The sequence below is a fragment of the Periophthalmus magnuspinnatus genome, chromosome 22, assembly GCF_009829125.3.
Source record: "Periophthalmus magnuspinnatus isolate fPerMag1 chromosome 22, fPerMag1.2.pri, whole genome shotgun sequence".
Classification (NCBI taxonomy): domain Eukaryota; kingdom Metazoa; phylum Chordata; class Actinopteri; order Gobiiformes; family Gobiidae; genus Periophthalmus; species Periophthalmus magnuspinnatus.
This window is the reverse complement of record NC_047147.1, coordinates 25,044,732-25,061,609: the sequence shown is the minus strand read 5'-3', so window position 1 is coordinate 25,061,609 and position 16,878 is coordinate 25,044,732. Positions and strand designations below refer to the sequence as shown.

At 49.3% G+C, this 16,878-nt stretch overlaps 1 protein-coding gene across 1 annotated transcript in view; it reads right to left on the bottom strand.

Moving 5' to 3' along the window:
- LOC117390147 (transcription factor IIIB 90 kDa subunit-like) overlaps nt 1–16,878 on the bottom strand; it is a 70,788-nt gene that overhangs the window by 12,918 nt on the left and 40,992 nt on the right. Inside the window, exon 13 of the mRNA XM_055230896.1 lies at nt 14,962–15,221. Within this exon, the coding sequence (XP_055086871.1) occupies nt 14,962–15,221 (260 nt within the window). The remainder of the gene's footprint in view (nt 1–14,961; nt 15,222–16,878) is intronic.

Genomic DNA, 16,878 nt, shown 5'->3' with positions numbered 1-16,878 from the left:
CGACAAGGCTGAAACACTATCTTTAGTTTCCAATCCTGAATATTTTAGGGCTAAAATGTAGGTCTGTCTGTGATGAAGAAACATTATAACATAGATCAGAAAATAGTGTAACATGGGCCCTTTAAATATCAGTCTTCCTTTGGTTTTTAATGAAACTTGCTGACCCCAAACGTCTGTAGGATCCCTCTGTTTCAGCCTCTTTTATCTGCAGTTTCATGTAAATCTGCTCTTTTAATCCTGAGTGAACTGGACACACAGCTCCGGTGTTTAAAACAGTATCCACAAAGAAGAACACACATTTAAAATAATAATCATGATCCGCTTTTCAGTCTTATGTAACCATCTACCTTCATGCACATAAACTGAACGAGGGACTAAACCGGGGACGAAACCAGGAGTAAACCAGGAGTAAACCAGGAGTAAACCAGGACTAAACCAGGAGTAAACCAGGAGTAAACCAGGACTAAACCAGGAGTAAACCAGGACTAAACCAGGACTAAACCAGGAGTAAACCAGGAGTAAACCAGGACTAAACCAGGACTAAACCAGGACTAAACCAGGACTAAACCGGGACTAAACCAGGACTAAACCGGAGACTAAACCAGGACTAAACCAGGACTAAACCGGGACTAAACCGGGAGTAAACCAGGAGTAAACTGGAGACTAAACCAGGACTAAACCAGGACTAAACCGGGGACGAAACCAGGACTAAACCGGGAGTAAACCAGGAGTAAACTGGAGACTAAACCAGGACTAAACCGGGGACGAAACCAGGACTAAACCAGGGACTAAACCGGGAAAAAAACAGGACTAAACCAGGACTAAACCGGGGACTAAACCGGAGATTAAACCAGGACTAAACCAGGACTAAACCAGGACTAAACCAGGACTAAACCAGGACTAAACCAGGAACTAAACCAGGACAAAACCAAGGACTAAACCAGGACCAAACCAGGACTAAACCGGGGACTAAACCAGGACTAAACCAGGACTAAACCAGGACTAAACCAGGAACTAAACCAGGACAAAACCAAGGACTAAACCAGGACCAAACCAGGACTAAACCGGGGACTAAACCAGGACGAAACCGGGGACTAAACCAGGACTAAACCGGGGACTAAACCAGGACTAAACCGGGGACTAAACCAGGACGAAACCAGGGACTAAACCAGGACTAAACCAGGGACTAAACCAGGACTAAACAAGGGATGAAAACCAGGACTAAACCAGGGACTAAACAGTTGGGCATTGTAGGATGAAAGAAAAGGGAGGATCAGAGACAGACACGCTGCAGTGATCACACAAGGACAGCTAATGGACTGAGACCAAGAACTAGACCAAGAACTAGACCAAGAACTAGACCAGGGCCTAGACCAGGGACTAGACCAGAGACTAGACCAGGGACTAGACCAGGGACTAGACCAGGGACTAGACCAGGACTAAACCAGAAACCTGCTCTCTGTTCTAAACCAGATGAGTTGTTCTGGGTCCTGAGGAAATCAAAAGCTACTCTTGGAAAATCTTGCTAATTCTAGCCTCTGGGATTCTCCGAAGATTATTCCCAGAAACGGTCCCGTCGCTTAAATTCATGTTGCCATTTTAGGAACTGCGTCGTGGTTCTATCCCCTGAGAAAGAACCCGAGAGAACAATGCATACTGTTCCACTTTTTACTGCCTTCAGAATTGTCGGATATGGCTCATCTGGTGGATCTGTGTTTGAGTCACTCTGCTCTAAAGACTGAACCAAACAAACAGCTAAAGAATGTCACTGGAACATTACGTTTCAAAGTCACAAAGGGAAATAATCTAATAATAATAATAATCTGTTTGTTTTTTTTTTCTTTTCTTTCATTGCATCTCTAAGGACTCATTCTAGCCGCTAATCCAGAACGAAATCCTGATTTGATTTTATTATTCAAATTTCCACCCCCTCCATGTCAGATGCCCTCCCATCCTGCTCCTATATCCCTGTGTGTCAGATGCCCTCCCAGATGCTGTGGTGTGTTTGGATAAATACAGCGGAAGAATGGACCTGGTCACTGTGGACATTTGTGGACATTTGTGGATTTCTCATAACGTAAACGGAGGGATACATATTGATACTTTACAGAGACGTCACACTGAGGAGGGTTCTACGTGTATGTCTGTGGCAGAATGTTCAGCAGTTACGGTTGTGACGCAACGCACACGGACAAAACTGTTTAAGACAGTCTGAAAACTCAAGAAAAAATACAATATGGATTAAAGATGATGTTCTGTTTTTTTGAGTTTGATGTTACACAAAAAGGTGAAAATCTGTTGGCTAATGCTAGCTAGCTTGTGACTGTAAGTTTGACTGAGACGGATCCGTTTAACAGCACAAGTCAGTTCACTTTTCACTTTTGTAGATCCGCTAAGTCAGCTCTTTCTGGTGAGACTGTGTTAAAACGTAGCTCAGATTAAAGTCTAACTTAAGTCACAGAGCTTCAGACAGAGCAGTTCCTACAGTTAGCATCACACTCCCAGGAAATGTTGACGCCATCAGCTGCAAAGTATCAATACTGTGTGGTCTAAAACATGTTGATGGTTGAGGACTTGTGCCAGTGCATCTTCCCCTCTCCCCCATCTCCTTTTCTCATTCTCTCCATTCCTCTTTCTCCTCCTTCACCCCCTCCTCTTCTCTCTTCTTCCTCTCTCTCTCTCCACTCTTTCCCTTCACTTAGCCCACTCATTTTTCTCATTTCCAGTCTTCCCTTTCCTCCCTCTCCATATCTCTCTCTCTCCTCTCCCTCTGTTTGATCTCTCCCTTCTTCTCCCCCCCTCTCTCCGCATCCCCCCCTCTTCCTACTCTCTCCGTATTTCTTGCAGTGGATTTTAATTAGAAGAGGGAAGAGAAAGAGGGAAGAGGAGAAGATGGCAGAGAAGAGATAGCAAGTGCAGAGATGGAGACACAGGAGAAAAGAGGCGGAGAGAAAAAAGGGATAGAAGAGAGACAGTAGAACAAAGATCTGTCCATCGTAGCGGTTTTGGATCTAACCTAAAGTCTCTCTCTCGCACAGGACAAACCCGGCTCAGCCCTGACACTTAGCCTCACGTAGCACAGCCTTATCCTCCCTCTAATCCGCGATGGAGCGATTAGCGCTGGTGTCGCGGCTAACCGTTAGCCCGTTGTCAGTGAACGATGAGCCTCGTTTACAAAGGTCAGGGGTCAAACGGCGGCCGACGGCGAGCCCCGTGGCGACAGACTTTTCGGCAGCTCGGTCTCCACGGCGACGGTTTACAGCAGGTCACCGGGGAGACCCTTTAGAGCAGCGGGGAGTGGCTCCGGGGCACGGCAGGGACCCAAGGGAAAAAAAAAAAATCACCCAGAGGAGGAGCCATTATGACACTGTTAAAAAACTGAATCCGACGCATCCTGAAAACTGGACTTTTAAAGATTTTATAGCGGTTTCCTTCTCGTTGACGCTCTGAAGTTGTATTTAGACCCTTGCATGTTTGAGTCATCTTTAATTGCTTATTTTTAAGACGCCATATTGGTCCCATTTTCTACTCCTCCACTGTGGCGTGCGCACTTTCTTCTCCAGTTTTATTTTCTTAATGTTTCTTAATGACGTGCATCTGTCCATAGGGGGCGCCGACAGCATGCGGCGCTTTGTTGTGATGTCTCCCACTGGACGCCGCAGTTTATCGTGTCGTTTTAGATGAATATTGTCCGTCTTAAATGTGCAAGTTATAACATAATGATGGACAGACACACCCCCCATTTTCACCTCCGCCTGTACAAGGTCACTGTGACGTACGCACTTCGTTCTCCACATTTTTTTTCATATTCGGTGATACACTCGTTTCTTATTTTAGATCAATTTTTTTCCTGAGCACATCCAAAACACCTGCGCTGGTACCAAAAACAAGAACAAACACCTCAGACATAATTTTGTCTGGTTTTCCTCTGTTTTTTCATTAACGCCAATAACTAATGGTCTCCCTCTCTGCCTCTTCCTTTTCTCCTTCCTCTCCCTCTCTTTCTCTCCCCCCTCTATCTTCACTCGTCTTTCCTCTATCTCTCTCTCTGGACACATCAGTCTGTTCAGAGCTTAGCGTCTCGTCTTAATCAGCTTAAACCAATGAAACTAATCCACTGCTCAAAAGGACAGAGAAGGGAGGCCATTTTGAAGCCAGGAAGAGGGGAGAGGAGGGGAGAGGGAGGAGTGAGAGAGAGAGGGGGAGGAGAGAGAGAGGGGAGGAGGGGAGAGGGAGGAGAGAGAGGGGAGAGGGGAGGAGGGAGAAGGAGGAGAGAGAGAGGGGAGGAGGGGAGAGGGAGGAGAGAGAGGGGAGAGGGGAGGAGGGAGAAGGAGGAGAGAGAGAGGGGAGGAGGGGAGAGGGAGGAGAGAGAGGGGAGAGGGGAGGAGGGAGAAGGAGGAGAGAGAGGGGGGAGGAGAGAAAGAGGGGAGGAGGGGGGAGGGAGGAGAGAGAGGGGGAGGAGAGAGGGAGGAGAGAGAGAGAGGGGAGGAGAGAGAGGGGAGGAGGGGAGAGGGAGGAGTGAGAGAGGGGGGAGGAGAGAGAGAGGGGAGGAGGGGAGAGGGAGGAGAGAGAGGGGGTAGGAGGGCAGAGGGAGGAGCGAGAGAGAGAGGGGGAGGAGAGAGGGGGAAGAGAGAGGGAGGAGGGGAGAGAGAGGGGGAAGAGGAGAGAGAGGATAGGAGGGGAGAGGGAGGAGAAAGAGGGGGGGAGGAGAGGGAGGAGAGGGAGAGAGGAGGGGAGAGGGAGGAAAGAGAGAGACAGGAGTAGAGAGGGAGGAGGGAGAGAGAGAGACAGCGAGGGAGAGAGAGACAGCGAGAGAGAGGAGCAGAGAGGGAGGAGAAAGAGAGGGGGAGGAGAGGGGAGAGAGGGGTGAGGAGGGAGAGGGGTGAGGAGGGGAGAGGCAGAGAGGGGGAGGAGGAGAGAGGGAGGAGAGAGGGGGGATGGGGAGGGGGAGTGATGATCACATTTTCAGCGTTTATCTAAAAAGTTACACGATGGGGCTTTAACAAAGTATTTCAGTGTGTTTCTTTAGCATCAAAAGGTCAAATATAGTTAAGATTAATATAAAGTAGCACTAAAGACACACAGATCAGATCAGAATAGTCAGATTTTTGGTTTTGAAATCCTTCGCTTCTTATAGAGTCCAGCGTTTTCCTCTGTCAACACTTTTCTGCGTCCACGATCCGGGTTTGATCCTCGGCTTAAATCCAAACGTCCCAGTTTTAAAGGGTTTTGTGTCGGAATTCCAGAGCCATCCGGAGCCCCAATTTGTCACAGAGAGGGGAGAGAGGGAGGGGTGGAAGAGGAGAAGAAAAGAGGAGAGAGGGCGAGAGAAAGAGCAAGAGGGGCAGAAAGGAAGAGAGGGGGAGAGAGGGAGGGGTGGAAAGGGAGAAGAAAAGAGGAGAGACGGAAGCGGGCGAGAAAGAGGGAGGAAAGAGCAAGGGGGTCAGGAAAAAAAGAGAGGGGGAGAAAGGGAGGGGTAGAAGAGGAGAAGAGAGGAGAGTAGGTAGAAAGGAGGAAGAGAGAGAAGAGAGTAGTGAGTAGAGAGAAAGTGGGTTAAAAAATGGAAGGAATAGAGGATGTGGAGGATGGAACACAAGAGGGAGAGAGACGGTTGGTAGAGGAGTGACAAAGAAAGAAGGAGGGAAGAGAGGGAGGGAGAGAGATGAGAGATGAAGGAAGGGGGGAAGAGAGAGAGGAGAACAAAGAGCTGTCCGCTGGAGCAGTTTGGGTCTAATCTAAATCTCTCATTGACACAGTGCAAACCCGGCGCCTGGACACAGCAGATTAAGAGAATGAGAAGGATTGAAAAATATGGACTGGGACTGAGTCAACATAAAAAAACTGCAAAAACTGAGATTTTTATTTCAAAGTGGCCCAAGAATTAGACCTCGGCTTAATGAAAAATGATAAAAGTACAAGACTAAAATTGTACATGCTGCTACTGTTCGTAAGGACGTTTTAGGCATTTTCTTTCACAAAAACAACTTTATAATAATAAGAACTGTTTACGGGCCAGAGCTGCACAGATCACACAGATTACAGGCTCAGGTCAGAGGGTTTGTCAGAGTTAAACTATGCACAAAAAACATGTTTACCAGGAAGACAGGGACAAGTTGTGTTTGAGTTTAGACTCTGGTTTAGGCCCGTTTCTAGTCCTGGTTCCTCGTCCTGGCCCTGGTTCCTCGTCCTGGCCCTGGTTCCTCGTCTTGGCCCTGGTTCCTCGTCTTGGCCCTGGTTCCTCGTCTTGGCCCTGGTTCCTCGTCCTGGCCCTGGTTCCTCGTCCTGGCCCTGGTTCCTCGTCCTGGCCCTGGTTCCTCGTCTTGGCCCTGGTTCCTCGTCCTGGTTCCTCGTCCTGGCCCTGGTTCCTCGTCTTGGCCCTGGTTCCTCGTCCTGGTTCCTCGTCCTGGTTCCTTGTTCTTGCCCTGATTATTCGTCGTGGCCTTGGTTCCTCATCTTGGCCCTGGTTCCTCGTCCTGGCCCTGGTTCCTCGTCCTGGCCCTGGCTCCTCGTCTTGGCCCTGGTTCCTCATCCTGGCCCTGGTTCCTCGCCTTGGCCCTGGTTCCTCATCCTGGCCCTGGTTCCTCATCTTGGCCCTAGTTCCTTGTCCTGGTTCCTCATTCTTGCCCTGATTATTCGTCGTGACTTTGGTTCCTCGTCTTGGACCTGGTTCCTCGTCCTGGCCCTGGTTCCTCGTCCTGGCCCTGGTTCCTCGTCTTGGCCCTGGTTCCTCGTCCTGGCCCTGGTTCCTCATCTTGGCCCTAGTTCCTCATCTTGGCCCTAGTTCCTCATCTTGGCCCTAGTTCCTTGTCCTGGTTCCTCGTTCTTGCCCTGATTATTCGTCGTGGCCTTGGTTCCTCATCCTGGCCCTGGTTCCTCATCCTGGCCCTGGTTCCTCGTCTTGGCCCTGGTTCCTCGTCTTGGCCCTGGTTCCTTGTCCTGGTTCTTCGTTCTTGCCCTGATTATTCGTCTTGGCCCTGGTTCCTCGTCTTGGCCCTGGTTCCTCATCCTGGCCCTGGTTCCTCGTCGTGGCCCTGATTCCTTGTCCTGGTTCCTCGTTCTTGCCCTGGTTCCTCGCCTTGGACCTGGTTCCTGATTTACCCTGGTTCGGTCCCACTTCAGTCCTTGGGTCACTCTTTAGTTTAGTTCCAATGCAGTCCTAGGGTTTCGTCCTCTCCCATTTAGTCCTGGTTCAGCCCCTCAGAGGCGGTTTGGTTCTTCAAATTGTGTTTTGTTCAGGAACAATACTAGTTCTTGGTTTTTAATGTTTTCAGAGCCTTTAACCTTGTTCTAGTCGTTTCTCCTCCTTGAGCCTCTGAAGTTGTATTTAGAGTGATTCATGTTTGAGTTTAATCTTTAATCTCCTGTTTTCTCCGTCCTTAAATGGGTGATACTCGTAGAATTTGGCACACATTTTTTTAAACTTGCTGCTTGTTCCCATAATTTGCCGCTGTCCGTCTTATTCATATGCCTATTTCAGTCTTTAAAATGTAAGCTTTGAACAGAATCCAAATATTAAAACATAAATCACCAAAAAATCAAATGCCAATTCCAAAGCTTTTCGGAAAAATCCCCATCAGATTTTCTTCCCAAAGCCTTGCTCCCTCGTACAACCTAAGCCTCCTGCTGCATTGGGTGGAACCAGCGTTTTTTCAGCTGGCCTTTCTATTTTCTCCTAAACAAAAGGAAAACCTCGCTCCAGTTTAGATCCACGGACTCCAGGGACGGACCAGGATTTCGGACCGGGTCTGGTTTAGGGAGCGGACACAATGAAACATATCAGGACTGAACTGAGCGCGTGCAGAACCAAAACATGTGGGCGGGGTTTCCTGCAGCACTGTACAAATTTAGTTTACTACTGAACATCCTTCCTGTTAAAACTAACCACATTATAGCGACTGGAGAGGGCAGTGTCTTGCCCAGGGACACAAAGATAATATGTGCTTGGACAGGAGTCAAACCACTGGCACTACTTTCTGAAGATATTGTGAAAAAAATTACTTTCGTTTATTTAAAGTGAGAGAAGACGCTGAACTTCGTGCCTGTTTTTGTTTCATGTGGATAGACCCGGTAACTACAGAAACCAGGTCAACACGTCTGCATCCGACAGGTACACAGACGACTCCAACCCGAGGATCTGACCCGTCTCCCGCTCTCTTTAAACTACACTCGACTCGTAACATTTGTAGTTTGGTGTTTTTTTCCTCAGACACATTTCCTCTCCGCTCCCACTTCCTGTTCTATTCTCGGACACATCTGGGACACAAATCGCTGACTGTTCCAAATGTTTGTGGACGTCTGCACCGGCTCCTATGACCCGCTTCCCACTGAAAAATGCGCCGGGTACAGAATGAACAAAATACATCTTAAAAACGTGAGAGGGAGAGGGAAAGGGAGGGAGAGCGATGGAGGAGAGGGAAAGAGAGAGAGGAAGAGAGGAAGAGAGGGTGGAGGCGAGGGAGAGAGGAAAATGCTATATTCGAAAACAATGTATTAACGTAATTTATGAGTTTCACTTTCATTTTTGATCCGCTGAGTCCCCCCCCTCTCTTTGCTCTCTGCACTAAGTCACTCCCCCTTCAGAGCGATGTCATAACCCAGTCTGTGTGCATCCTAATAATGAAACTACTGCACATCACATCGGGTTTGTCAAGTTGTAGTGTACAGTTCTGTATCATGTTTTTGTATATTTATGGAAAATTGTTGCGTGGGAGCGTGAGTGATGTATGTTTGTGGGCGGAGCCTTGTACCGAACAGTTAACCATAAAGAGGGGTCAAATACGGCCCGGCAGAGATCGCTAGATTACTCAAATGTGAATACCGCAAATTTCAGACTATAAGCTGTTATACCTTTTTCTCAGGCTGTGAACCCTGCGGCCTATACAGCGACGCGGCTAATTTATAGATTTTCACAGGCTAACGGCCACCAGGGGGCACTCTCTAACAGTAAATGCAAAAATGAGACAAACGTGGAGAAAGATTATGCGCTGAAGAATACATTTGTTTTGATTTTGAACTGTCATTTTGCGCATCATGCCACACCCTCATCATGGAAAACACACGAAGACATGAAAATGATGCAGCTTTTAAGATAAAGGCAATGGATCTGGCATCAAAGAAGGAAATAGAGTAACTGCACGTGAGCTCAGCATCAAAGAAGGAAATAGAGCCACTGCACGTAAGCTCAGCATCAAAGACGGAAATAGAGCCACTGCACTTAAGCTTAGCATCAAAGGAAATAGAGCCACTGCACGTAAGCTCAGCATCAAAGAAGGAAATAGAGCCACTGCACGTGAGCTCAGCATCAAAGAAGGAAATAGAGCCACTGCACGTAAGCTTAGCATCAAAGAAGGAAATAGAGTCACTGCACGTAAGCTCAGCATCAAAGAAGGAAATAGAGCCACTGCACGTAAGCTTAGCATCAAAGAAGGAAATAGAGCCACTGCACGTAAGCTCGGCATCAAAGAAGGAAATAGAGCCACTGCACGTAAGCTCAGCGCCAAAGAAGGAAATAGAGCCACTGCATGTGAGCTCAGCATCGAAGAAGGAAATAGAGCCACTGCACGTAAGCTCAGCATCAAAGAAGGAAATAGAGCCACTGCACGTAAGCTCAGCATCAAAGAAGGAAATAGAGCCACTGCACGTGAGCTCAGCATCAAAGAAGGAAATAGAGCCACTGCACGTAAGCTCAGCATCACAGAAGGAAATAGAGCCACTGCATGTGAGCTCAGCATCAAAGAAGGAAATAGAGCCACTGCACGTAAGCTCAGCATCAAAGAAGGAAATAGAGCCACTGCACGTAAGCTCAGAATCAAAGAAGGAAATAGAGCCACTGCACGTAAGCTCAGCATCAAAGTGTCTTAAATTAAAACTAAAAAAAAAACCTCAGTGTACCGTCTTTTCTGTGTAAATATCTCCTATTACAACATGAAAACCTGCGGCTTATATATGTACAAAATGCATTTACCGTTCAAATTTAGCTGGAGTGTCTTATATTCAGGTGTGCTCAATAGTCCGAAATTTACGGTAGATGTTTAATATGTTTTACGTAATCCCCCCTCTTTAAAATGAAATAATTATTTGTTTTCATGTTTTTAAGATCGTAAAAATCAGGTACAGCCAGTGCCTTTGACAGTACAGGGGAGGGGGGATCTAGAGAGCATTTGTGGACAGAGGAGGGTCGGTCCAGCTGCTGTACTATAGGGCCTGAGAATGACATGAATTCTGTACACGACAGGCCGGGAGACAGTTGTGAATATTTTGTCCATGTATTTCTGTGTTTCAAATGACATCACAACAATCTATAGACTAATAACACTGAGCAGAGATGAGGAAGCTCAAATAAATACTGTTCAAATGTAGATTTTTGCTGTAATACAGTGAGTTCTCGGATGTAGTCACTAAGAGAAATGATTAGATTCAACCTCAGTTAGACTCCACCTTCTTCCACTGCTCCCATCACTCCATCTCTCGCTCTTCACCTCTCTCTGCTCCCATCATTCCTGTACTTTCCTCCTCAGTCTCCATCCCAACCTACCTTCTCCTCCTCTGTCAATCCCCCCGTATCGCTTCCCTTCCTCTATCCCTCTTTCACCTCTCTGTAACCTCCTTTCCTCTCTACCCTCTCATCCACTCTCTCCCCTTCTCTCTCCTCCCTTTTCCCCTTTCTCTACCACCCCCCCTTCCTCTCTCTCCCTTCCCTCCTCTTTCTTCTCTCCTCATCTTTACTCCTTCCCCTCCCGCCTCTCTTCTACCCCCTCTCCTCTCTCCACTTTCTTCTACACCCTCGCCTCTACCCCGTCTCCTCTCTTCTCTACCCCCTTCCCTCTCTCTCCCCCCTCTCTCTCCTTTACCCCCTCTCTCCTCCCCTCTCTCCTCTACCCCCTCTCCTCTCTCCTCTACCCCCTCTCCTCTCTCCTCTCCTCTCTCCTCTACCCCCTCTCCTCTCTCCTCTACCCCCTCTCCTCTCTCCTCTCCTCTCTCCTCTACCCCCTCCCCTCTCTCCTCTACCCCCTCTCCTCTCCTCTCTCCTCTCCTCTCTCCTCTACCCCCTCTCCTCTCCTCTACCCCCTCTCCTCTCTCCTCTACCCCCTCCCCTCTCTCCTCTACCCCCTCTCCTCTCCTCTCTCCTCTCCTCTACCCCCTCTCCTCTCTCCTCTACTCCCTCTCTTCTCTCCTCTACCCCCTCTCCTCTCTCCTCTACCCCCCTCTCCTCTCTCCTCTACTCCCTCTCCTCTCTCCTCTACCCCCTCTCCCCTCCCCTCTACCCCCTCTCCTCTCTCCTCTCCCCCTTTCCTCTCTCCTCTACCCCCTCTCCTCTCTCCTCTACCCCCTCTCCTCTCTCCTCTACCTCCTCTCCCCTCTACCCCCTCTCCTCTCTCCTCTCCCCCCTCTCCTCTCCCCTCTACCCCCTCTCCTCTCTCCTCTCCCCCCTCTCCTCTACCTCCCCTCCCCTCTACCCCCTCTCCTCTCTCCTCTCCCCCGTATCCTCTCCCCTCTACCCCCTCTCCTCTCTCCTCTCCCCCCTCTCCTCTACCTCCCCTCCCCTCTACCCCCTCTCCTCTCTCCTCTCCCCCCTCTCCTCTCCCCTCTACCCCCTCTCCTCTCTCCTCTCCCCTCTACCCCCTCTCCTCTCTTCTCTACCCCCTCTCCTCTCTCCTCTCCCCTCTACCCCCTCTCCTCTACCCCCTCTCCTCTACCCCCTCTCCTCTACCCCCTCTCCTCTCCTCCCTCTCCTCTCTCCTCTACCCCCTCTCCTCTCTCCTCTACCCCCTCTCCTCTCTCCTCTACCCCCTCTCCTCTCTCCTCTACCCCCTCTCCTCTCCCCTCTACCCCCTCTCCTCTCCCCCCTCTCCTCTACCCCCTCTCCTCTACCCCCTCTCCTCTACCCCCTCTCCTCTCTCCTCTACCCCCTCTCCTCTCTCCTCTACCCCCTCTCCTCTCTCCTCTACCCCCTCTCCTCTCTCCTCTACCTCCTCTCTTCTCTACCCCCCCTCCTCTCTCCTCTACCCCCTCTCCTCTCTCCTCTACCCCCTCTCCTCTCTCCTCTACCCCCTCTCCTCTACCCCCTCTCCTCTCCCCTCTACCCCCTCTCCTCTCTCCTCTACCCCCTCTCCTCTCTCCTCTACCTCCTCTCTTCTCTACCCCCCCTCCTCTCTCCTCTACCCCCTCTCCTCTCTCCTCTACCCCCTCTCTCCTCTACCCCCTCTCTTCTCTACCCCCTCTCCTCTCTCCTCTACCCCCTCTCCTCTCTCCTCTACCCCCTCTCCTCTCTCCTCTACCCCCTCTCCTCTCCCCTCTACCCCCTCTCCTCTCTCCTCTACCCCCTCTCTCCTCTACCCCCTCTCTTCTCTACCCCCTCTCCTCTCTCCTCTACCCCCTCTCCTCTCTCCTCTACCCCCTCTCCTCTACCTCCTCTCTTCTCTACCCCCTCTCCTCTCTCCTCTACCCCCTCTCCTCTCCCCTCTACCCCCTCTCCTCTCTCCTCTCTCTGCTCCGCTGGTTCAGAATGAGCTCTTTGACTCCCTAAACTCTCTGCTGGATCATTTAAACTGTGCTCTCACAAACACGAGCTTTGTGCCTTGTTCAAACTACAACACTGGAGCATTGTGTAACCACGGCAACTCCACCAAACCACTCCATCAACCAATCACCATCAGGCCCTGAGAGGTTATTCTGTCTCCTCCTCTCAGTAAGGAGGCTGTGGGTTAGATTCCTGATCTCTCTGGACAAAACAACATATTTCTGTATTAAATAAAACATGCTGTCATTCAAAAGTAGAACGCAGGAATGTAAGATTGAAAGTTTATCAAAGATTCATTCACAAAAAGCTGGACACGTTTCTCAGGTAAAAAGTCCATTCTTAAAAACAGGAGATGTTTCATTCATAAAGAAAAAAAGCCATTTGTGAAGTAGAGCGGTTAAAATGGGGCTAAAAACATCCTCTGCTCCGTGTATTCACTGCCCCCCTCTAGCCTGGCTAATCCAGACTGTTCTCGCTCGGTATTTTTATCCAGTGGGATATCAGTCTGGTCCCCGCTCCCTCCATCGCACCTCGAGACAGAAACAAGCACAGCCATCCAATCAGATTTGTTTATGTCAGTGACGCATGTGAAATGGTCCAGGATTGGTCACCCATTGTTTTGAACTAAATGAAATTTCTCTCCCCTCAGATGAACAGAATTTAATGCTTCTCTCATTGATTCTGCAGAAATTGGTGATATTTTTTAATCTTCTGTGTCCTATTTTTTCCTTTCTTTTTTCAGTCCATGTGTTTCCCTGATTGGCTAATCCACCTGTCAATCACGCCCATCTGAACTCACGGGGGAGATTCTCCTCTGTCGCTCCTCTGTCGCTCCTCTGTCGCCCCTCTGTCGCCCCTCTGTCGCCCCTCTGTCGCCCCTCTGTCGCCCCTCTGTCGCCCCTCTGTCCCTCCTCTGTCCCTCCTCTGTCCCTCCTCTGTCCCTCCTCTGTCGCTCCTCTGCCGCTCCTCTGCCCCTCCTCTGCCGCTCCTCTGCCGCTCCTCTGCCGCTCCTCTGCCGCTCCTCTGCCGCTCCTCTGTCCCTCCTCTGTACCATATATTCTTTGCCCCTCCTCTGTCCCTCCTCTGCCGCTCCACTGTCCCTCCTTTGCCCCTCCTCTGCCCCTCCTTTGCCCCTCCTCTGCACCATATATTCTCTGTCGCTCCTCTGCCCCTCCTCTGCCCCTCCTGTCGCTCCTCTGCCGCTCCTCTGCCGCTCCTCTGCCGCTCCTCTGCCCCTCCTCTGCCCCTCCTCTGTCGCTCCTCTGCCGCTCCTCTGCACCTCCTCTGTCCCTCCTCTGCACCTCCTCACCCTCCTCTGCCCCTCCTCTGCACCTCCTCTGCACCATATATTCTCTGCCCCTCCTCTGTCCCTCCTCTGTCCCTCCTCTGTCCCTCCTCTGTCCCTCCTCTGCACCTCCTCTGCACCTCCTCTGCACCATATATTCTCTGTCGCTCCTCTGCCCCTCCTCTGCCCCTCCTCTATCCCTCCTCTATCCCTCCTCTATCCCTCCTCTGTCCCACATATTCCCTTTGCTCCCGTCTTCTCCCCTCAGATCAAAGCTGTCAGTGCAGTTGTACCGTTGAGCAGAACACGTCTCCGTCTGCTCCGGTGTCGACCCCGGAGTTTAACCTCTGACCTCTGTTTTGGGAGCGTTAAACGTGGATCAATAAAGTTTCAGATTACAAAACGGCTAAAAGGGAAGCCGCTGAAGATGCCATCCATCATTGTGTCAGCGAGGGGTCAGTGTGCACACGTCCCACAGCGGAACACGGGGGTCGTACGCATCATTAAAGCTGCGTCTAAATACTAATCAATACTTATGATTTAAAAATAGTCAATACAAGAGTTATCAGTATTCATAATGTGGCAAAAAGGGACTCGGCACTTGGGACAAATTGGGTAGATTTAAATAACAGGATGTTTCACAGATAAATTATTATTTACGATGTCTCAGTCGTCCAGGTCTGATATTATTTACGATATTATAAAAATACAATACAAGTGCCATTTTGTCCCCAATGTGTTTAATTACAAAGTTCAACGTCTTGTCCGGTTCATTTTAAACTGTTTGCACATGTCCAAAGTTACTCCTCGCTTACCTTTTACATTCAGAGCACCCTAATTATTCACCACGATGAGCTTTCAAGAGCTTTTCACCACTTTCAGATGCCACAACAACGACGACTAGCATGCTAACAGTGAACCACAGTGGTCTCATTTTAACCTTCAGAGCTGCTTATGTGATATATATGTACTGGGATGAAACTAATTTTACTTTAGTACATAAAAAAAAACAAAAAACAATGCTACTGGACATGATTAAAATTTGCTTTGTGAAGTAAAATCGTACATTAAAACATGCCCTCCCTGTGTCCCCTCTGCCCTCTGAACACAATCTTACTTTCTAAACATATCGCAAATCTAATAGCCATACCCGTACCTCTTTCCCAGAGTGCTTAGCGGCGTGCTGAGGGTTAGCGGTTGGCTAGCTGCTCTCTTGGCCCTCGGGGTGAGTTTGGGTGTTTTCTGGGGCTCCTCCTGCACCGTGGCCGGACTCGATCCCGGTTTCACGTTCAGATCTTTCAAAACGTCGTAGTTTATTTTAGACGAGATCTTTTTCGCTTCCAACATTTTCCCGATGGCCTCGCCGGTGGAGTTTGCGGTTATGGAGTCTCTCTTCCTGCTGCCGGGAGCGCGACGCTGAAGAGACAAGAGAAATAGGGGATGTCGCGAGATCAAATTTTAGTGTTACGATTTAACGACTGACAGAAAACAACAGCCAAATCCTCAGTTTTGTTTCAGAATGTGACCTGGTTTAATCGCACTTTTTGAATGATAAAATCTAAATGAGGAAACAAAAACAGCCAGATAAAAAAACTAAACAAAACACTTTACATTAATTGTTCTGTTTTAGGCCATATACAGAATGGAAACGACTACAATAATAATGTTTTTGCTTATTTTGGTTGTGTTTATTGCACTGAAAGTTGTTTTTAAGGAGGTAGCAACATCCTAACATGACTTAAAGCTCAGAAGAGTCCATTTTGTGTAATGTAGGACCTTTACATTTCTGATCAGATGTGTGAGTGTGGGTCTTACTATCTGCGTTTCCACATTTGCATGACTGGTTTTAGTCTCCATTAGAGCGAGAGATTAAGGTCATTTCTTCACCTTCATTTTAAAACTCCCTCTCCTCTTTCTCATATGCACAGGGTTAATCACGTTTCATGCTACAGTGGGTGATGAATGCGTTTCTATGGCTAATTTAGCACAAAGTATAAGTTTAAATGTGCATAGGACAAACTAGAAAGGTTATAGGGAGTTTCCATGAAAATCTGAAGGGGAAAGTTGTAAAGTCTGGTTTAATCCTGGCATAGTCCATGTTTAGTGCTGGACCTGGTTTAGTTCTGGGGCTTTAGGTTTTCAGTTTTAGGTCTTCAGTTTTAGGTCTAGTCCTGGTCTAGCCCTGGTCTAGTTCTGGTCTAGTCCTGGTCTAGTTCTGGTCTAGCCCTGGTCTAGTCCTGATCTAGTTCTGGTCTAGTCCTGGTCTAGCCCTGGTCTAGTCCTGGTCTAGTCCTGGTCTAGTCCTGGTCTAGTCCTGGTCTAGTCCTGGTCTAGTCCTGGTCTAGCCCTGGTCTAGTCCTGGTCTAGCCCTGGTCTAGCCCTGGTCTAGCCCTGGTCTAGTTCTGGTCTAGTTCTGGTCTAGCCCTGGTCTAGCCCTGGTCTAGTCCTGGTCTAGTCCTGGTCTAGCCCTGGTCTAGTCCTGGTCTAGTCCTGGTCTAGCCCTGGTCTAGCCCTGGTCTAGTCCTGGTCTAGTCCTGGTCTAGCCCTGGTCTAATCCTGGTCTAGTCCTGGTCTAGTCCTGGTCTAGTCCTGGTCTAGTCCTGGTCTAGTCCTGGTCTAGTTCTGGTCTAGTCCTGGTCTAGTTCTGGTGTAGTCCTGGTCTAGTTCTGGTGTAGTCCTGGTCTAGTCCTGGTCTAGTCCTGGCCTAGTCCTGGTCTAGTCCTGGTCTAGTCCTGGTCTAGCCCTGGTCTAGCCCTGGTCTAGCCCTGGTCTAGTTCTGGTCTAGTTCTGGTCTAGCCCTGGTCTAGCCCTGGTCTAGTCCTGGTCTAGTCCTGGTCTAGCCCTGGTCTAGTCCTGGTCTAGTCCTGGTCTAGCCCTGGTCTAGCCCTGGTCTAGTCCTGGTCTAGTCCTGGTCTAGCCCTGGTCTAATCCTGGTCTAGTCCTGGTCTAGTCCTGGTCTAGTCCTGGTCTAGTCCTGGTCTAGTCCTGGTCTAGTTCTGGTCTAGTCCTGGTCTAGTTCTGGTGTAGTCCTGGTCTAGTCCTGGTCTAGTCCTGGCCTAGTCCTGGTCTAGTC